The sequence below is a fragment of the Nannobrachium achirus genome (genome assembly GCF_963921795.1).
Source record: "Nannobrachium achirus genome assembly, chromosome: 11".
NCBI lineage: Eukaryota > Metazoa > Chordata > Actinopteri > Myctophiformes > Myctophidae > Nannobrachium > Nannobrachium achirus.
This window is the reverse complement of record NC_137820.1, coordinates 63,631,477-63,654,720: the sequence shown is the minus strand read 5'-3', so window position 1 is coordinate 63,654,720 and position 23,244 is coordinate 63,631,477. Positions and strand designations below refer to the sequence as shown.

At 42.5% G+C, this 23,244-nt stretch overlaps 1 protein-coding gene across 1 annotated transcript in view; it reads left to right on the top strand.

The window, feature by feature from the left end:
- Positions 1-23,244, top strand: part of LOC308294531 (netrin-4-like) — a gene marked incomplete at both ends in the record, with an annotated part of 45,818 nt that overhangs the window by 6,121 nt on the left and 16,453 nt on the right. The window contains 2 exons of the mRNA XM_080737264.1: positions 16,189-16,291; positions 22,274-22,836. Coding sequence (XP_080593390.1) covers positions 16,189-16,291; positions 22,274-22,836 — 666 coding nt within the window. The remainder of the gene's footprint in view (positions 1-16,188; positions 16,292-22,273; positions 22,837-23,244) is intronic.

The following is a 23,244-nucleotide window of genomic DNA, read 5'->3' as shown; positions in this document are numbered from 1 at the left end:
GACATTTTCCACACATCAGCAAATATGAAAAGAATATAATGCTGAGTAACTAAGAGATATAGGTTTTTCTGCCTTGAATAACATAATGTCTTTTCCGTGAATACTCTAGTTTCTATTTGGAGTAACTTGTACAAAGTCCAGTATGCCTATATGATATTTATCAAAGGAGCAATGCCCAAGTCTCAATGACCCAGATTAGGCTATTATTACTCATAACAGTATTGTCTGTTGTAAAAACCTGTAGTCTGATGTAAAAACTGATTAAGACACCAAAGAAGGTCCTATCTATTGAAGTAGTGGTACTAAAAGTGTGGTCTGGGGACAGCCCAGGGGTCCTTGAACATTGTTGAACATTTTGGAATATTTTTGAAACATTACTTAACAACACAAATCCTGTATGGGGTCCCTGATACAAAATAAGTTCAGATTGGGGACCCTTTCCAAATACATACAGTATTAATTTAGGGGTCCTTGCAGTGGCGTCAGTTCAGAAAAAGCTAAGGTATGGCAGCCAACGTGTTGCCAAACTTGCCATACCTTCGCAACAGGCATGATACATTTATTTTAAGAAGTACATTTAAAAATTTTCCCCCATTTCTACGGTTTCTTGGGCTGAATATGGCAGCCTGGAACGGTTGTTCAAGTGCAGCTAAACTTGGCATGTTAGTAAACGTACCACAATTAACAATAATGCATTGCACCTGTGCAGCTGACCTGCGGAACCTGGGAATATACCTTTTTGTCAAGATGGGGAAATAAAAGTGTGGAGAATATAATTATAATACCTAGTTAAAGTGACCACCAGTTATTTTACTGTAATTTAACAACATAATAACCAGCACAGATATAGACAAAGAGACATTCATGGATTTATATTTAAAAGTAACTTTTATTTCCCCCCCTGGACTCAATATGGCAGCTGCATACCCCTGCCATACCCAATTGACGCCCCTGGGTCCTTGACATAAAAAAGATAAATCAAACTCTATTAAACAAATTGTATTAAAGTATGTGTGTGTTTTGGACGTGACCTCAGTGACACACAACCATTCCCTGGGTTGTGTGTCTGAGAGCATGCAGTGTTTACCAGCTATCACATGCAACAGGGGCGTGCAGGTGTTGTTTGTGGTATCACAATACGCTATTGTTTATGGCACACTGACAAAATAAACCTCCAAATACGGTGAGTAATGTGATAGTTGTTGGTTTACTCCTGATTTTGTAAAACAAATTCCCCAGGCAACGTTTCCAGTGACATCTAACCCTGAAATAAACAGCAACATATTGGAATGTGCCCAGTAACATACACAGGATAAGTCTACTCCAGCCCTGGTTTCTGCCAGCATCGCTAAAAAACCCTATTGTCAGGGGCGTCACAAAGGGGGGGGGGGGGGGGGGAAGTGGGACTGAGTTACTAGGGTCACAGGTGGAGGGGCCTTAATTATTTTATACTTTAAAATAGCAGATATACAAGCTCACAGCGCGGCACCGAGTGCCACGCTGCGAGCTTGTAGATCTGCTATTTTTGGAAAAGTCGTGAAAATGTATGCAAATCTTTGAATATATGTATTTTTAAGCGAACATTTGCAAGTCAAATTTTGCTTCTGGGGGGTCCCTGGAACTAAATATTTTGAGATGGGGGACCGTGGCCAAATACATATCATTTTGGGGGTCCTTCACATGAAAAGGTTTGAGCACCACTGACATACAGTAGAAACATTTGAAATATTCAAAGACTTGCACAAATATTCACGATTTTTCAATAATAGCAGATCAACAAGCTCGCAGCGCGGCACTCGGTGTCACGCTGTGAGCTTGTATAGCTGCTATTTTTCAATAATTAAAGCACAAAATAAGGCGTAATAATGCGTTCCCAGTCTAAATGGGTAGTGAATCCTTGTACCCAGGGCCCAGAATTTGGTGCAACACCCCTGCCAATTGTAATTTCACTGCCAAGGGGAAAGTACAATCCCAGACGTGATCTGTATCATCAAAAAGATGGGAGATAAGAGCCCAGCTGCACCTGTTTTCAGTGCTGGAGAGTACATTTACTCAAGTACTGTACCTTACGTAAGTACAACTTTGAGGTTTTTTTTTGCGATACTGCTTCTATTCCAATAGCTCAGAGGCAAATACTACACTACAATTATTTGAAAACATTAATACAGGAATTCTGCTATTACTAATTGGAATTCTGCAATTTCAAAATAGCAGATCTACAAATGACACGCTTTGAGCTTGTAGATTGGCAAAAACATTTGACACATTTCGAAACATCTTACAAAGAAAGTGTGTTAATTAAAGTACTTTTACTTTTGGTACTTTAAAGGACAACTTCGTTTTAAAAGTTGTCCTTTATTAAGTATATTTTGATTTGTGCGTTTACCAAAGTAAAATCTTGAATACAGGACCTTTACTTGTAAGGGTGCCCTCACACCAAAATACCTATGAGAGTGGAATCCGCGTTCCGCCCATGCATTTCAATGATAAGGGAGCGTTTTTTGCAGAAATCCTCTGCTGGCACCCTAACAGTGTATTTCTACATTATAGTTGCGACCGTCAGGGAGCAGTTTACTATGAAAACCTCCACCGGCCGTCCGTCCGTCGGTCGGTCACACGTCACACGTCACACCTTTGCCCTGCTCATATCTCCGCATCAGTATATAGGGCTTGTTTGTTTATTGTATGACATCACGCCACATCATCAGCTGTGGACTCTGTGATGTCATCGTATCGCATCAGTATATAGGGCTTGTTTGTTTATTGTATGACATCACGCCACATCATCAGCTGTGGACTCTGTGATGTCATCGTATCTCCATATATGGCCATCTCCGTATATGGAGATATAAGTCGTCCATGCCCAAGTATGGGCTGGTGAGGTCAGACTTTGTGTGATGCGTAGGTTATCTCCATATATGGAGATTCAACATTCCAGGCAATGCTCTCTTCCCTGGTGAGAATTGCCCCTTTATATAGGGCTTGTTTGTGTATTGTATGACATCACGCCACATCATCAGCTGTGGACTCTGTGATGTCATCGTATCTCCATATATGGCCATCTCCGTATATGGAGATATAAGTCGTCCATGCCCAAGTATGGGCTGGTGAGGTCAGACTTTGTGTGATGCGTAGGTTATCTCCATATATGGAGATTCAACATTCCAGGTGTAACTATGGCTACCCGTATGACGTGAGAGGTGGAGGTTGTGATATTTGTGGAGATAAGCGACCAACGGTCGCTTATCTCCCAATTAGGGAGTCTTACTGGTATAGCTACTTTTACTTAAGTAACACATCTGAGTACTTCTTCCACCACTGCCTGTTTCTGCTGGAGAAATACCAGTGGCACAAAGCCCCAAGCTGCGGAGTCAGCGCAGAGATCAATCACTCTGTTGAGCAACAATCCAACGACACTGATTAGTTTCACTACAGGAGATTGTTAGATAGCCTGATGACAAATTGAATCCACTGTCAGGCCGCTGCTCTGTGCAACTCCTTTAGTCGCAGAAATGAAGATGTCACGCCCTTGTCCTGACCTGTCTGACAGCGCAGCAATGTGTTACACATGTGGTTCTGGCAGAAGTGCCACTGCTGTGAGTAGAGGTGGAAAATACTCGAGTAAAAGTACTCGAGTATTTATTCAAGAGTAATTTTTTTGAGGATCTGTACTTTTAAAGTAACTTTTAAATGCTCTACTTTTACTTTTGAGTAATTTAAAAAGTAAATACTTGTACTCGTTACTTTTCATTTGGACAATGAGTAAGAGTAGTTTAAATTCAGTAAATACGTAAAGTAAATTCAGGTTTTTGACATACTGTCAAAGCAAAAAATAGACCAAATTGTCAAATAATAGAGGCCAAAATTGTGAAAATACAAACAGCAGATCTGCATGCTCACAACACCTCTGTGGCATTGTGAGCATGTAGATCTGCTATTTTCAAAATGGAACAGATGTAGTCAAACTAATGTAATGCCAACTCCTATAATTCCAAGTGCTTGGAGGTTGGGGGTCTGCAGTTGAAATATTATTATTTTGGGGGTCGCAGCCTGAAAAGGTTGAGAACCACTGGCCTAAGATATGTCCTTTGTTTCCAACAATTGCAGCATTTGATTTGTGTGTATTGTTTACATACAGTTTACACACATATTTTCTTAAAAATGTTATTGTCTCCACCAGCCGAAGGCATGGGGGAGAGTATGTTTTCCCCTCCGTCCGTCCATGTGTCCGTCCGTCCGTCCGTCCGTCCGTGCGTGCGTGCGTGCGTGCGTTGGTGCGTCCTCGCAGTTTGTGAGCAGCTAATCTCAGTCGCCGTTGGCCCGGTCGCTGCCAAAGTGAACAAACACATTCCCTGGATGCCAATCTAGAACCTCTGCCCTAAATTTTTCAAATGGGCCTTTTCTAGCGCCACCTAGTGGCCAATGTTTGCAAAACACATTTCTGTGCACTACTCTTACAGATTTTGTCCAAAGATCCTACAAATCGGTAGGCAGTATCTCGACAGTCATGTGATCGACACGGATCTGTCCGATTTTGCATATTCCATCCTGATTGGCTAAGATTGGCTTCCAAAGTTTGTAGGATTGAGCCGTTTTAAACAAAATGCCTCAAATCACAAACGCAAAGTGCAATTATCATGAAATCGCGCACACACGTTCCCACTAGGCCGAGGAAGAAATGCCACTTAATTTTTTTTAAATCAGCCTCATGGTGGCGCTATAACAGGCTGATTTGTGGTTTTACCTATAACTCCACCGGTCAGTTTCAAACTTTGTAAGCGCACTCCCTAGAGGCAAAGGATAAACCTTTGCCCTGCATTTTTCACATCAGCCTTTTATAGCGCCACCTTTGGGCCGACTTATGTAAAACACATTTTTGGATATTACTCCTTGAGATTTTATCCAAAAATCACGCAAATCGGTACACAGTATCTCTATAGTCATGTGATCAAGTCCGATCCGTCTGATATTTCATATTTCATCCTGATTGGCTAATATTAGCTTCCAAAGTTTGCAGGATTGCTCCATTTTTTAACAAAATACCTCAAATCATCAACGCAGCTTGCGATTACCGTGAAATTTGCCACACATATTCCCACTAGGTCAAGGAACAAATGCTACCTTTTTCACATTGGCCTGTTATAGCGCCACCACCAGGTAGACTTTAGCAAAACAAATTTTTGGAACACAATGCTTCAAATCATGCATGCAGCGTCCGATTGCCATGAAAGATCTAAGGTGAAGAACATATGCCACCCTTTTTACATTGGCCTATTATACAGTAGCACCACCAGGACGCACGGCCTGGTGGAGACCTGTGCTCGGAAGAGCACTGCTTCTAGTTAAAAGTGATTTTCTGATTAGTGTTTTTCTCTTCCTGGTTAATGACATCGCATAAGGACAGCTTAGGTAACCGGTAAAATGTAAAAAAAAAATAAAAAAAAAAGGAAAAAAAAAGTACTTTTACTTTTTACTCAAGGCGTTCCGCCTTTGCATTTCAAAGAGAATGGAGCGTTTTTTTGCAGAAATCCTCTACTGGCATAAAACGCTCCATTCTCATTGAAATGCATTGGCGGATTCCACTCTAGGTATTTTGGTGTGTGGGCATCCTTACTTTAGAGTAATGTCCTGGACAAGTACTTTTACTCTCTTACTCAAAAAGTAACAGTACCTTTACCTTTTTTTCAGTACTCTTTCCACCTCCAGCTGTGAGTGTTGTGCTCTCCAAGTGCACAGGGACTGACACGGGGCCTACAGTAACAGTAGCACAGGGACTGACACAGGGCCTACAGTAACAGTAGCACAGGGACTGACACAGGGCCTACAGTAACAGTAACACAGGGACTGACACAGGGCCTACAGTAACAGTAGCACAGGGACTGACACGGGGCCTACAGTAACAGTAGCACAGGGACTGACACAGGGCCTACAGTAACAGTAGCACAGGGACTGACACAGGGCCTACAGTAACAGTAACACAGGGACTGACACAGGGCCTACAGTAACAGTAGCACAGGGACTGACACAGGGCCTACAGTAACAGTAACACAGGGACTGACACAGGGCCTACAGTAACAGTAGCACAGGGACTGACACAGGGCCTACAGTAACAGTAGCACAGGGACTGACACAGGCCTACAGTAACAGTAGCACAGGGACTGACACAGGGCCTACAGTAACAGTAGCACAGGGACTGACACAGGGCCTACAGTAACAGTAGCACAGGGACTGACACGGGGCCTACAGTAACAGTAGCACAGGGACTGACACGGGCCTACAGTAACAGTAGCACAGGGACTGACACGGGGCCTACAGTAACAGTAGCACAGGGACTGACACAGGCCTACAGTAACAGTAGCACAGGGACTGACACAGGGCCTACAGTAACAGTAGCACAGGGACTGACACAGGGCCTACAGTAACAGTAGCACAGGGACTGACACAGGGCCTACAGTAACAGTAGCACAGGGACTGACACGGGGCCTACAGTAACAGTAGCACAGGGACTGACACGGGCCTACAGTAACAGTAGCACAGGGACTGACACGGGGCCTACACAGGGATGGATTACCCAACGGGCACAATGGGCCCAGGCCCAGGGGCCCATGAGCTAGGGGGGCCCCTGAGCTTGAGCCACCGTGTGACCGCATCCCTGTTATTAACATTGACTTTTTGCCAGACGCTATTTTATTCGTTCATGTCAATAATATAACCCCAAATATTACTAATCCATCAAGATAAATGTTACTGTAAGTGTAACTCCTCAGTTTATCTATAAGTTTTCAGAGTGAGGGATCCAAAAAGGGGTCTGTGGTCTGTGCTGCTATCAAACCAGGGGCCCTTGAAATTAAAACGTTCACAGACCTAAATTATTATGCTGTTTTTGCCGGAGCCCCCTTCCTACCTTGGTTAACCACTTCATTATTTGGTGGTATGCCAATGTCACACACAGCCCAAAATAGCAAAATATGCACAGTATCAATTAAATTAACTCTCCCGCCGCTTCGAACGTTCACGTTCGCCCCATTTTTTACAGAACCTCGATGCCAATACGGCGCTCGTTCGGTTCGTTCGTCTGATGACTGTAAGCTGATGAGGCGTCGCGCGGCCGTCTACTGTAAACACATTTTCCGCGGTGATGGTGTAAAAAATCCATTATGCGTTAACATCAACGGAGAACAATTCACTTCCTTGTTGATTTTCTCTAGCTCTGAGGCTCTGTGGCCAGTGACTGGTCTTCTTCTTCTTCAACACATAACAGGCAAATTCACATTCATTCTCGCATGACGCCGCCCTCTGCTGCCTGGCAGACCAAAGTGCACTATTGCACAACCAAAAAAAATAAAAAAAAATAAATAAATGTCTGTCTGTCTGTCTGTCTGTCTATCTACTATAACGTCGCAAAGGTAAGCCGCTTTTTGATGGCGCCAGACCCAATAAATAAATAAATAATCTGGCAGTAGGAGAGTTAATAGGCCTAGGCTATTTTTGGGAATTTTGCCTATAATGAATGACATGCCCAAAATAGGGACGCCAGGATTCTGAACCGTGCAGTGAAGTCTGTGTCTCTGTCTCTGTCTCTGTCTCTCTCTCTCTCTCTCTCTCTCTCTCTCTCTGTCTCTGTCTCTCTCTCTCTCTCTCTGTCTCTGTCTCTGTCTCTGTCTCTGTCTCTCTCTCTCTCTCTCTCTCTCTCTCTCTCTCTCTGTCTCTGTCTCTGTCTCTGTCTCTCTCTCTCTCTCTCTCTCTCTCTCTGTCTCTGTCTCTCTCTCTCTCTCTCTCTCTCTCTCTCTCTCTCTCTCTCTGTCTCTGTCTCTCTCTCTCTCTCTCTCTCTCTCTCTCTCTCTCTCTCTCTCTCTCTCTCTCTCTCTGTGTATTTCATGCAGGGGTGTCAATTGGGTATGGCAGGGGTATGCAGCTGGAGGGAGGGAAATAAAAGTTACTTTTAAATATAAATCCATGAATGTCTCTTTGTCTATCTGTGCTGGTTATTATGTTGTTAAATTAAGGTAAAATAACTACAAATGCAAAATGTTACAAAATGGTCAGTTTAACAACAAGGTATAATAATTATATTCTCCACACTTTTATTCACTCCATATATACAGTATATACAAAATACAAAATGGTATATTCCCAGGTTCCACAGGTCAGCTGCACAGGTGCAATGCACACAACCGTTCCAGGCTGCCATATCCAGCCCAAGAAACCATAGAAACGGGGGGAAAAAATAAAAAGTACTTCTTAAAATAAATGTATCATGCCTGTTGCTAAGGTACAGTATGGCAACATGACAGGTGTCTACGCGCGCGAGCAAGACACCAGTCATGTTGCCATACCTTAGCTTTTTCTGAACTGACACCACTGATGTCATGGTCTGAACAATAGGGCACCTCACAAATAACAGCCAGGATACTTTCCATTGGCTTTCCAAGGTCACTATTGTCACGGCTGGTTCAAAGAAGGATGTGAACTCATATGTTTACTCAGTGTGAAACATCCTCACTATGTTGACTCTGTTCTCATACTCACTTTAGAACAGCATTGTATGACACCATGACATCAAGCTCCTTGATTCATAATCGGTAGTCTGATACTTTGATATGCTTTAATATGCTTTGACTTTATAACATGATCAATGTTTTTCTTCTTGATAGAAACTAAACTCTGTCGTATCAAATATGTCACAGCCCTGTTGTATAACGTGGGAACCCGTATCTCAGGTTTGTACAATGGAAGGGTGTCACCGCAAGGAACCCAGCCATTCTCTCCACCTCTGTCCTCAACAATACTGTATGCTGTTATTCGTGTCAAATGGGAGATGGCACGACACACGCACAATTTAGGTCTGGGGCTCTCTGGAGGGCTTCTATTACCTCCTCTTCATTTCACAATAATAATACAAAAAACGGTTGCCAGGCTTTCATAATATACTGTAGGTGAGCCTTACAGAAATGCCTCGTTTCTACAGTATGCTTTCTCTGCCTCAGCGGCTAATTCAGGTCGGTGTTCAGTCATCTGTGGAGACTTTCCTGTGCAATAAGAGAGCATGTCAAAAGGTGAGCGGAAATACGATCATAAAACCGTCCTCCTCCAGACCTCTCCTTATTGAGGGGGCTGGCAGAGGGGCTGTGCTGTATTAACAATTATAAGGAGACTTACCGTACAACTGTTTACAGATGTCTAATGTAAATACATAATACACATGTTTACAATTATGCTTATTGTGACCGTCAGGTCGCAGTTACTATCAAAACATCCACCGGCTGTCAGTCCGTCAGTCTGTCAGTCTGTCACATCACGTCACGTCACTTCATTCTAAGAATCCCTCATTTCTCACATGGCCCTCTTCTAGCGCGACCCTGAGGCCAATTGCTCCTACAACTTTTGCCCTAAAATCACGCAAAGCGGTACACAGTATGTCTAGAGTCATGTCATTAACATGGAACATGGACTATCTGCATGCTTATTGCTTACATCACTGATACTATACACAGTTTCGCCGGCATGGTAACCGTCTGTCTGCATGCTGACGTCACATCATACTCTGACGCCATGCACAGAACACCATGTATGGGCAAAAAGATCTAGCCAACGGGCACTTCAACATGGAACACCATATATGGGCATACTTCTGAGACTCCTACATTCAATCCCTCAGATACTGTGCACACTGTACACCCCTGTGCACACCCACCAGGGCACAGGACTAGTTTTATTACTAGTGAGATGCCTCAGGGCGACATGTTGACAGGTCAGTGATATACGTATATCGGACCAGTTACCCATATATGGATATTCCTGCATGATAGTCAACAATGTGATGTCAGAACATGCCCATATATGGGCATTACCAAACATGGGCATTCATTCACAGATATGCCCTTGATATTGATGACATCGGGACAGGGATCTCCATATATGGTCATAAAACGGACAAGGACGTAAGTAATTTGCAAGTGTGATCTGGGAATGCATATATGGGCTTGTTCTGACATCACATTGTCGACTATATATGGGCATAAAATATATGGGCATAAAAGGGACATTAAGCCAGAGCGTGATGTCAGAGGGGCAAATCCATTCTGTTAAGAGTGGTTCACCTGAACAGTGACATCAGAGCATGATGTCAGAGCGACAAACCCATAGAACCATACACAAACCCATAGACCCATAGAACCATACACAAACCCATAGACCCATAGAAACATACACAAACCCATAGAACCATACACAAACCCATAGAACCATAGACTGTAAAAATGTGTACTGACTGACTGACTGACTGACTGACTGACTGACTGACTGACTGACTGACAGACACAGATGGAGAAAAGCTGCAACCTTTCTCATGGTATACTGCGACCTTCGGTCGCAATTAATTTGTGATACTATCAAACAAGTCTACATTTAGCCAAAGGAAATGCATGTATTTAATTCAGTCTGACAAAAAGCAGAGATACAACATCCCTCCCTACCAGTGATAAAAATGACTGACCGGGTCAGGGGGGGGTATCAAAAGCAGAGGCATGGACCCCCAGCAAATCCAACTCTGTAAACAAGTAAATATATTTGCCTTACAGCGAGAGCTGGGCATTGGGACCACAACAGTAGTAGATTCTTCCATCCCGTGTCCTTACAGCCTAAGCCATGTGATGAATTACAGATGAGGGGAATGTTACGGGTCGTTAAAAACACATGGATCCCATCGATGAATGCGGCAGAATGTGGAAGGCAAAGCCAGTGGAACCTCTGATACACAGGGGCGAGAGGACAACCCACCCTTAAGCAACCCACTTACCTTTACATCTCCGCCTGGAGCACGTCTGGCTTTTTCGTCTGGCTTTTGCAGGAGAGTAGACGGATTACTTCCAAGGGGTCTGAACAGTTCAGTGAGCTGAAGGTGACATGGCATGATGAGAAGAGAGGGACTGATACAGTCTGGAAATAAAGCATGCTAATGGTGCTGACAGGGGCGTCACAAGGGGGGAAAAGTGGGACTGAGTTACTAGGGCCCAAGGTGGAGGGGGGCTTAATTATTTTATACTATTGAAAAATAGCAGATATACAAGCTCACAGTGCGGCACCGAGTGCAGCCTGTAGATCTGCTATTTTTGAAAAGTCATAAAAATGTTAAATGCATGTACATTTTGCTTCTGGGGGGTCCCTGGAACTATACATTTTGAGATGGGGCCAAAAACATATCATTTTGGGGGTCCTTCACATGAAAAAGTTTGAGCACCGCTGACATAGAAACACAGGTTTTTCAATTTGAAATATTCAAGGACTTGCACAAAATGTTCACGATTAAAAAAAAATAGCAGATCTACAGTGTTAATTTTACTGTGTACAAAAGGGTCCATTTGCACACACTCTCAGTATTTACAGTTGAAAGCCTATAGGAGAGAATAGTGAAATGGGGGTTCATGGCCAAACTGTCCATGACATGCAACGGGCTGTAATAGAAATACAGACTAAAGCTTGGAGTGTTTTGAAGCAATTGCCCAAATGTCATCAAACAGTGACTCCACTAATTCTCCCAAGGATGTTTATTAACTGAAAGCCATGGCCATTCATCATCAAGTGGATCCTCAAATCCATGCAAGGCCCTTTGTTGTTGAGACTGAGCTGAATGGTATGCTGCTTAATCATACAACAGCACAGGGATAATCACTGGCTACAAGGTCTGAGCTAACTTGCAATGGAAAGAAAAAAGAACACAGATTTCTCGCTAATGATATGGCTTGGTAGAACTGAAGTTGTGTCACACAGACATCAACAAACAACTGGAACGAGAGGCAACAGAAGAATGGGAGGAATTTGTTTGGTATAACGTGGGTCTCTTTCATCCTGCCGGGGGGAATATGACACAGACTGACTAAGATTAGACATCCTTCCTGAAGCATTTGCAACGGTAACTCCTGGGATCTGAGGACTGAAAAACACGCAGTGACGTATAGACGCTCAAGGTGCGTCGGCCTCCTCGCCACGGCGGATCATCCGGAGACAAACAAAACAACCTGAACCCACGCATCTAAAAACACACAGATGTGAACCCCCCCCCCCACACACACACACACACACACACAGGGGTGTCGCACCAAATTCTGGGCCCTGGGTACAAGGATTCACTGCGGGCCCCCCATGAATGTTCTTCATAGGGGGAGGGGGTTTAACCCATTTAGACTGGGAACGCATTATTACACGTTATTTTGTGCTTTAAAATTGAAAAATAGCAGATATATACAAGCTCACAGCGTGGCACCCCCAGAAGCAAAATTTGAGTTGCAAATGTTCGCTTAAAAATACATAATTATATTCAAAGATTTCCACACATTTTTCCACACAGATCTACAAGCTCGCAGCTTGTAGCTGTGAGCTTGTATATCTAAAGTATAAAATAATGAAGGCCCCCTCCACCTTGGGCCCTAGTAACTCAGTCCCACTCCCCCCCCTTGTGAGTCGTGACACCCCTGCACACACACACACACACACACACACACACACACACACACACACACACACACACACACACACACACACACACACACACACACACACACACACACACACACACCTAAAACAGAAGAGAGGCCGTCAGTGTGAGGCACAGTATTCCAGGAATGTCCTGATCCGTCAGGGGTGGGATGCCTCAGGGATAGACAGGGAATGCTCTCTCTCTCTCTCTCTCTCTCTCTCTCTCTCTCTCTCCTGTGACCCCCTCCCATCCCGTCCCTCTAACGTAAGAATAGGGATGGGACGATACGCGATATTATCGTTTATCGTGGTAAAAAAAACACTCACGATAATCGTATCATGGAGATTTAATGTATCGTGATATCGTCCTTCGTCATGAACTGGGATCAATTCACTTTTTATTTACCAAGCTGCGTACCACTTAAACCCTCTAGAATTGGTAAAAGGTACTTATAATATACGTACTTGATACAGTCTTTCTTTCACTCTCTATCAAATGTCTTTGCCAAAAAATAGCCGATCTACAATCTCACGTTGTGAGCTTGGAGATCTGCTATTTTTTGGCAAATGTTCCACCCCAGGATAATGGGTTTTGATTATCGTGATAATATCGTAAATCACGATTTCTTTTGTCACATTAATCGTGATATGACATTTTTCATATCGTCCCATCCCTACGTAAGAGAACCTCTATGCGAGTCAAACGACCTTGTGACATGCCATGGGATTACCCCTGACCTTCTGGTATTAACAGGTATGATGACCTAGTGTCCCCGATGTCTCCTCCGTCACTGTCTCACTCTCTTTCTGTCAGTCTATCTGTCATCGTCATAATCTTCTACATGGAATGAAAATGTTCTGTGTTATCAGGCGCTTGCAGATGTACTTTTGGTCAAAGGTGTCCTCTTCTGACACTCTAAAGATGATGTCATTGACGGGTTACCCACTTAAACCCTACATAATTCAATGACCGGTGTCCCCCAGGGGTCTCTACAAGACCTCTACTCCCAATCTCTACGCAGAAAATAAATAACCAACCTGATCGGCTATATTTGCATATTTTAAAAGAATAATTCTTCTATACCGACATGCCGTTGTGGTTAAACAACTGCCTTGCAAATGGCTGATTAGCGGGGTCAGGAGTTGTGCAACCCCCAGGGGTGTCGTGCCAAATTCTGGACCCTGGGTACTAGGGGTGGATATTGGCAAGAATCACGCAATGCAATATGTATCACGATACTTGGGTCACGATGCAATAGTTTCACGATATATTGCGAATCTTTGCGATACGATACTATTGCGATATATCAGCTTTAAAAGCTGAAGACACTGCTCTAATGTTGTTGTTGTTTTCGTCATTCGCAGCCATTTTCTCGGGAGACCTCACTCACTGAAAGTGGGAAGGGGAAGTAGCTACTATAGTAAAGCGACATCTAGAGGCAGTGGACTGTCAGCACAGGACTTCTACCATTGGTTCCTATGAATGGAAACATATTTTATTTTCCTCAAAGTATCGCGATACTACGGCCTGAAGTATCGATACAGTATTGGCAAATAAACTATCGCAATGTATTGCCATATCGATTATATTGCCCACCCCTACTGGGTACAAGGATTCACTGCAGGCCCCCCATGAATGTTCTTCATAGAGGGAGGGGGTTTAACCCATTTAGCTCGAGTTTGTAGATCTGCTATTTTTGAAAAATCTTGAAAATTGAAAAAACTTCTATGTCAGTGGTGCTCAAACCTTTTCATGTCAAGGACCCCAAAAATGATATGTATTTGGCCACGGAACCCCTATCTCAAAATGGGTCCGCATCAGTGTGCCGACGGGCCGGTATTCCGACACTAAAACGAACCCTAACTCTAACCCTAGCCCTAAACATAACCTCAGTAACCGTGACGAGTAACTAAACTGCCGACGCTAGTCGGAACAGCGGGTGTCGGGATATTGAGCGGACCCCTCTCAAAATATTTAGTTCCAGGGACCCCCAAGGAGCCAAAATTTGAGTAAAAATGTTCGCTTAAAAAAAAAAATATATATATATTCAAAGATTTGCACACATTTTCACGACTTTTCAAAAATAGCAGATCTACAAGCTTGCAGCGCGGCACTCGGTGCCGCGCTGTGAGCTTGTATATCTGCTATTTTTCAATAGATTAAGTATACTGTATAACAATTAAAGGCCCCTCCACCAAGGGCCCTGGTAACTCAGTCCCACTTTCCCCCCCTTGTGACACCCTGGTAGGGACTACAGGGTTGTCTGTATGTCTGTCAAGGCATATAGAGGATGGTTATTGAGTGGCAGTTAGTTATAAGTGGTGATGTGCAGAAGGAATGCGATGCAACACAATGACATACTTGTCAGCCAGGGATCAAGTGCCTGCATGGGTGGTTTATGGATCTAGGCAAAGTCTCGTAAAAACTGCACACATTCGTTTTTTGATCAGAAACTGAGACTCAGATTCACTGACAAAGTGACAAAGAACCGAAGATGTAAGAATAGTTCAGTGCAAGGGGCAAACACTTCTTTTTTTGGTTTGGCTAAATTGGTCCAAAATGAAGAGATGATGATCAGCACAATGAGGACCAAAGAAAATAGAAATGTAATAATCATCATCATCATGTGTAAACTAATGTCACGGTATTAATCATGATTGATTGATTGATTGATTGAAGAATTTATTAGAAGTTTGCAATAGAAAAAAGTTTCATGACAGCACAAATCACTAGTACAAGGTCAACTAAAAGGAGATCCTAGAAAGCTCTACGGCTTATTTCCACAGGAACCACATGAGGCTGTGTTACGGCAGTGATTCTCAAGTTATCTCAACCTTTTTAGTTTGAACCGCCTATTTGTTTCTCTTTATCTCTGGGACCACCATATAAACATCATTTGTTAGGCATGACAAACATTTAACTGGGGGCCCTCACCGGCCCCAACATTGAGATCCACCTGTGTTAGAGAGAAGTTTTTTGTTAATAACATGCAAAACATTAAACAATGTATACTTTTATTGTTAATAGCACCTCCTAGAGTCTAAACTACAAAACATTACAATGGATAGGATTATTAATAGTCTGGGAGGTAGGGCTTGGGAAAATCCACTGTGTAAGAGGCGGGGCTTGCTACAACCACTTCATATTCCCAATTTTCAATGAACTCTCTCCATAACAAAGTAGTAGCTACTCTGAAGCGGCTGGCTGGGATGGAGTGATGATGATAGATAGAGAGCACGCTGGCTTTCACAGACAGTTTAATAGGGCCATCTGCAATAGCCATCATAAACAGAAAGGTGTTTTTTTAATCCGATATGAAGTCTCCGTGATTGTTTTGTTCAATTTGTCAGGTTGTTAATTTTACTTTTGAATTCACTATGTGGGATTTAGACTTTACCGCACTTGTTGACTGAAGTCGTGATCGCGTCTCTTTATTTTGACACTGACTTTATTTTATTTTGTATTTTATTTTGCAAATTACGTGAATCGTCAAGAATATACACGTGACGTGCTTAAATTGGACTAGAACTTCAGCGGCGTCCAGAATGGAAGTGTGGACTCTCATTCTCACCATCCCGATGTGTGCGTCTCTTCTCTCGCCTGGTGAGTAGAGTCTCCTCCGGTGATCATTACAGTGCGCTGTGCGTTCCTTTCCAACAGAGGGCTCGCTCTTGATCTCCGCACACGCACTCCAGTAAACTTGTTGTGAGCAGGTATACACAACACAGACAGTGACCCTGCACTGCAGGCTACCAGGCCAAGTCCAACAGCAACAGGACCGCTGCGCCGAGCCTGAAAAGCTGTCTATTCGTGCAGGTAACCCCGGTTTATATGTCGCCAGAATGAAGGTCGCTGGGAAACGGTTAACGGGGGGTGCGTTCAGATGCGCACCGGGTGGCGCAGCGGTGCGCTTTTTCAGCCTGAAGTCTGAACTCTGAAGGTAAACAGTTTCATGCAGATTGCAAATTACGGACGACAATAGCCCTGGAAGTTGAACATAACGGTCGCTGTCGTTGATAACATGACGTTAAGGTATGTTAACTTATCAGGGCTATAGGACGACAATTACCTGGCTTTCTTTGTTTGAGTAGTTCGAGCAGGAATAAACTCTCAGGAAAGCCTGGTGAGGCGAGGTTAGGAATAAACTAATAGAGCCTGGCCCTTGCGCGTGGCTACGACTGTAATTAACATCAAGCATGTCCTGACTGAGTGATAGCCTTAAAGGAGTAGTTCACCCCCAAAATGACCTTTTTTCTATTGATTACTCACGCCATGGAGACTTTAGTTCAATACATTTTCTTTGTATTTGTCGCATTCCTAAGACAAAACATTGATTATAGTAAATGAACGCCATTGATTCTGAATGGGGACCCAAATGCATGGGCCTGGATGGATGGGGACCCAAATGCATTTGGGTGAGAATCAATGGGGGTACATTTTCTTGACACTTGACCCTAAATGTACCCCCATTGATTCTGACCCAAATGCATTTGGGTTCCCATCCAGGGCCTTATTTGGGTCCCCATCCAGAATCAATGGGGGTAAATTTAAAAAATGTAACATTTATTTATTTTTTCCGTAGGAAAGCGACAAAATACAAAAATATTATCAATAGGGGAAAAAGGCATTTGGAGGATGAACTACTAATTTAAGCCTGCATATAGGCCTACACACATGATGCCATTTCAAGGACATACGGGTCAGTGACGTGACGCCCCAAAAAATGTGTTTTTAAAAAAACTTTTGTACTTGTGCCTAAAATCGTCATATGGTGTGACATGAAAATAATTGTTCATAAAATGAAAATGGAGTACATCTTTCTTAACACATATGGTGCCAACCCCGAGTTTCCCGAGTTTGTATTGGTACTAGTGCTGTGCCAACCCCGAGTTTCCCGAGTTTGGGCCGTTTTTGAAAAAAAAAAAAAAAAAAAAAAAAATTTTTTTTTTCAATTTTTTTTTTTGGACCTCCAGAAATGTATTAGGCATGATCGCGATCGCGAAATTGCATGTTTAACCCCCACACCAACCCATTCTTTCAAACATGGCAGCCATGTTTGTTTACATCTGTAGAAAACATAATGGCTGATAAATCATGAATGCCTGCATGGATTTCCAAGCGGATTTTTTTGTTTGAAAGCTGTGAACAGCATCTACACACGTGGTGCATCATCTAGGCATGGGCGTGCACTTTTTACACACTTGCACAATTACATGGAAGTCTATGGTAACCATGGCAACGCGGGACATTGGCCGGAAAAAAATCATTGCAACATAAGTGTTAAGTTACTCACTTTATCAAAGTCCTTTATCATAACTAACCAGTGATCCACTATAGTTTTTTGAAAATTAATTATATCTGTATATTTTTTTCATAATCGACACTCTGTGTGAGGCCCATGTTCATGATCTTACAACATATTTTAAATGTATTCTGTCAAAACTTTCTCTAAAATTACACAAATATTTGTGACTCATCCTGATAATATTCTCTATGTAATCCATAAACATTTTTTTGGTTTAATCATTAATAAAGGTATGATTTTTCACTATTTGGAATGTCACACCAAATGATTTAGTGTCACACCGTATGATCATATCTTCATGTGTCAAAGCAAACTGTGTTTTAACCTACCTATTAGTGAGTACTGAACTTTACTGATTGATTAAACAATTACCCAGGATAACATGGCCTTAATATTTCTGAACAGGATATTATTGTAGGGCTTTAACATGGGATAAGAAAGAATTGTAGTAGTAGATGGATGATGAGGATGTGCACAGGAATGCTACGCACACCTAAGTCTTCTGCCGGCCCACGGCAGAAGGATCCTAAAGAGACAATAAGGCGCATAGCCACACTTGGAGCCAAGGCAACATTTTATTAACACCAATTAGTGGAAACAGAACTCAGCATTCAGGTAAATTGCTTTTTTCCGAAGTCTCCTGAACTTGAACACAGCATTTTGTGTTGAACAAATGTAATTAGGAATCATGACATTACACCACATCTCCACTAGCTAAAGAGTGCTGGGTTGCGCAACTCCGAAAATAGCTGATCTACAAGCTCTCGCAGCACAACGTGTTGAGAGCTTGTAGATCAGCTATTTTCGCTAGTTTTGTCTTGGGTCCTACCTTAACACTGTCCACTGTCCAGTCCAGTGAGTGAAAGTACAAAAGTATTAGATCAGATTAGATTATACATTTAGACTGTATTGTACATCAGCCAGTCGTATTTGGTGAGGGTAGCAAACCGGCTGCCTTGTTGCGGTTCTGCTATGCCACAGACAACCTCCTGCTCTTCGTAGAAAATGCAGTCTCGCCCCTTTGGCTCCTCTCTCCTTGCTGGGTCATTGTTTAGTTTCTCCCTGTACTTTCTCGTTCTCTCAGCACTTGTCATTTTCCAGCTGACAAAAGAAAATGGAATGTATAGTTTAAGACAAAGAGAACATATTGTTTAGATTGAAACAATATGTTAAGGTTTCTGTGAAGGGGTTTCTGCTCTGTCTGATGAATTTGAAGTATCACTGAATGAAGCTAAATTACATTTTATGTAAAAATGTTTAAAACAAATGTTTAAATGTACAAAAGAAACATGGAACTTTGTTATTTATTGTTATATCTGTAGTTAAATACAGTATAAATCATATGGTGTGACAATCAAGTCATATGGCGTGACAAGCAGACATGTCACACCATTATGATTAAGTGTCACACCATATTACGTTTTCTGCATTTAGGTTTACCTTGAGGCTACTATGTACACATTAGCATGCTAACAGCATGCTAGCTATAACAAAGCAACCTAGATCTACATGGAAATATGACCAAAACTTCAAATAACTTAAGCTTTTTTTAATGAAAAGGTGTCACATTAACAGACATCCAAAGTGGTGAGTTTGTCAAAGTTTCAACAAGATGGCATTTCATGAAAATGTTAAAATCATAACTCACCTCAGACACCTGTCTTGCAGTTGTGCTGGGAGTGCTGAATAGCCTTACAGAAGAAGGACCTCTCTAGCCAATAGGTGTCCAAATAATTGCCTGTTTAATTTGTCCAAACTAGTGTCACACCAAATGATTTTGGTTTGGGGGACAAAATGTTTTTGATCAGAAATGACTGAAAACATTATGCTTTGACTTTGAAAAGATATAGGCTCACAAATAGACATTTTTTTTAGCCTAAATTCATTTTCAAATGATTTTTAGCAATTCTTTTTCTTAGTTTTATTCAAGTTCCCACTTTGAGAAACAGGACAGTCACACCATATGAGTTTTGCCATGTTTGGTTGAAAATTCTGAAGAAATGAGGAATGAAATGTTTTAATCTTGAGTAAGTTCACATAAAGCTTAATGTCCTGCACAATATTCAGAAGGTTTTTGACAAATATATTTTTTATTTATACATGTTTGACACCGAGGACAGCGAAAATGTTACGTCACGTCACCCACCCATACATAGCCAATTCAGGCTTTTGCAAATCCCGCCCCATTCTGCCCTGTTACTATGCTGGGACATTAACCCTGGGCAGATTGTTTTTATAGTGGCAGTGAATGGGATTTTATTTTTTTTCATAGCCTCATTATTGCAATTTAAAGTATCAAAGGAAAAACATCTAGGTGATATTAATAAAAAGGGAAGACAAAGGTACAGTAGTTACATTGCAAAACAGGGGGTTTCCCCGAAAATATATGTTTTAATTTGTTTAATCCCAGTGGGACAGAATCACTATTGCAGATTCTTTTATAGTGGAAGTGGATGGGATTTTTTCGTCATAGCCTCATTACAGCTATATAAAGTACCAAATAAAACACATCTACGTGATATTAATAAAAAGGGAAGAAAAAGGTACAGTAATTACATAGCAAAACAGTAATTTTCCCCCGAAAATATATGTTTTAATTAGTTTAATCCTCTGGATCAGAGAGAGAATAGAAATAGAAAAAGAAAGCGCATTGCATCTTGGGTAGGAAGAGGAGAACTATAATCTGTTCTCCTCACATAATAGGCTGGCTTTTCGTAATTCTGCCCATTTAAAATATATGTACCCAATCGTAACTAGTTAGACCATTGATAAGGTCCATGTGAACTAGTTTGTTGAAGCTTATTCATTATGATGAGCGAGATCGCCCCCTACTGCCGCGGCCGTACTGGACGAAGGTCGTGCTCCGCACTGCGGACAGTTGCTGAAAGCCTGAAACAACATTCTCCACTGCACAAACTCCACCCCCGATAGCAAAAAGTGAATGTTTTTTTCTGGTTGGCCAGTCAGGGAGTCTCAGGGACCAATCAGAAGGCTGACAAACGGTGAACCTTTTAGGCTGGATAACTAACTGATGAATCATGAATTATTGAAATCCAGCCAACAAAAGGTTGGCCTATCAGCATTTCACAAGGTCATCAGAGGTTACCTTTCACAAAACAAATGAAACCACCACACACTCAGTGAACAAAGCCTCTAAATATTGGTCATTGGTTATTAAGAAGATTACCTAAAGCAGGCCTTCTCAGCATGTTGTAATTAGTAATTACTAGTATAACAATTACTTAAGGTGTGAGAACAATGTTTTGCAAACAAATGAAATAACACATACACATACTCAGTGGTTTAATATCTGTCACAGTCAATAGAAATTATATTGTCTGGTGGATTGGGTCACTGCATGGGTGGTTCAGTCATTCAGTGCACAGACCACCATTATGCTCACAGGAGTCTTCAACAGGGGGTCCAGGACCCCTAGGGGGTCCTCCAAATCTTTGTGTGGTACTGTAGATGAACCACTTGAACCCTATAGCGTCCATAATATTCTGAGAACTTTAGCCAAAAATAGCAGATCTACAACTTACAAGCTCACACCGCCTCGCAGAGGCGTTGTGAGCTTGTAGATCGGCTATTTTCGGCAAAGAGGTTTGGTGTAGAGGAGGAAGAAGAGCAGACTGAGTACAGAGTGAAAGGTCAAGTTTATTAAGTATTGACGGTTCAAGTGGTTAAATATCTGAAAACACAAATTTATATGAATCCAAAATACACTGATGATCGTGCTGTCAAACAATGAAATTATATGGAATCTATGATCAGGTTGTGGGGGTCCCTGCTTCATCTCTCTCTCAACACACACACACACACATACACACACACACACACACACACACACACACACACACACACACACACACACACACACAAACACACACACACACACACACACACACACACACACACACACACAAACACACACACACACACACACACACACACACACACACACACACACACACACACACACACAAACACACACACACACACACACACACACACACACACACACACACACACACACACACAAACACACACACACACACACACACACACACACACACACACACACACCCTCAGTTCACACACAGTGCTGCTGAAATAAAGCTCTCAAGCTTTATTGTGTTGTATCCTTTTGGCAGATTTGTATTATGTTTATGTATGCATTATTGTCAATAAAGATATCAATCAATCATTCAAATTTGAACCACTAGGGTTAGGACATCTCAGCCAATGAGTTTCCTTCAGTCCCACAGTAGGCTACTCCATACCAATAACCATACCAAACTGTTTCCAGTTGCACACAGTTGGTGCAAACGTCCTGGAATGTCAGTATTCCATGAGTGTCTCTCTTATGCACAGCACAACAAGCATAAATATTTGGGCATTTTGTCTAATTCAAGGTACTGTCATGGGGAAGATGGCAGGATTGAATGGGTGACAAATTCTTCTTTTCTTCTAACCTTTCTCTGCCCTTTTAGGCTCTTCTAAATCCTTCAAAGACACAACCACCACGGGGAGCCGCTGCACTGGTCGAGCGTGCAACCCGCGCATGGGCAACCTGGCCCAGGGTAGAGTCCTGACCACTCAGACGGTCTGCGGCTCCAACGTCTCCGAGCCCTACTGCTTCTACAAACAGACCACCGCCCCCTACAGTCGAGAGTCCTGCTCCGCGGCCAAGTGCGGTAAGTGTAACACCGGCATCCCCGGCCAAGCACACCCTCCCTCTGCCATGAGCGACTCCTCGTTCCGCTACCCTGGCACCTGGTGGCAGTCGGCGCAGGGGGTGAAGGAGGAGACTCTTCGGATAGACCTGGAGACGGAGTTCTACTTCACCCACCTCATCCTGGTCTTCCGATCCCCTCGCCCCGCCGCCATGGTGCTGGAGCGCTCTCAGGACAAGGGGCGCTCGTGGAAGACCCTCAAATACTTCGCCGGTGACTGTGAGGGAACCTTCGGCCTCGTGGAAGGAGCTCCTGCTGAGGGAAAAGAAGCCACTTGCACCTCCAAGTACTCAGGAGGCTTCCCGTGCACCAGAGGAGAGGTGAGATGTGTGAATGTCCTGTTCTTGTGTAGGGCTGTCACCATTATGACATTTTACATGACCATTAATTGTCACCCAAATAATTGCGATTAACGATTTAATTGTGTATTTGTCGTTGACAATTGGCATTTCTGTTTGGCTTTTAGGCTTTGAAGTTGCACATGGCAATCACAACACATAACTTAAATATACAAAGAAATGACTGACATATTTGACAATTTTATACTTAAAAAATAACATTGAGAGTGGAAATAGCCGATCTACAAGCTCACAACACGTCGCATCGCGACACGTTGTGAGCTTGTAGATCTGCTATTTCCACTACTTTATGAAAGTGTTTGTAACTATATTAACATTTCTCAATGGAAACGATTATGCAAAACAATTGTGATTACCCCAAATAATTGC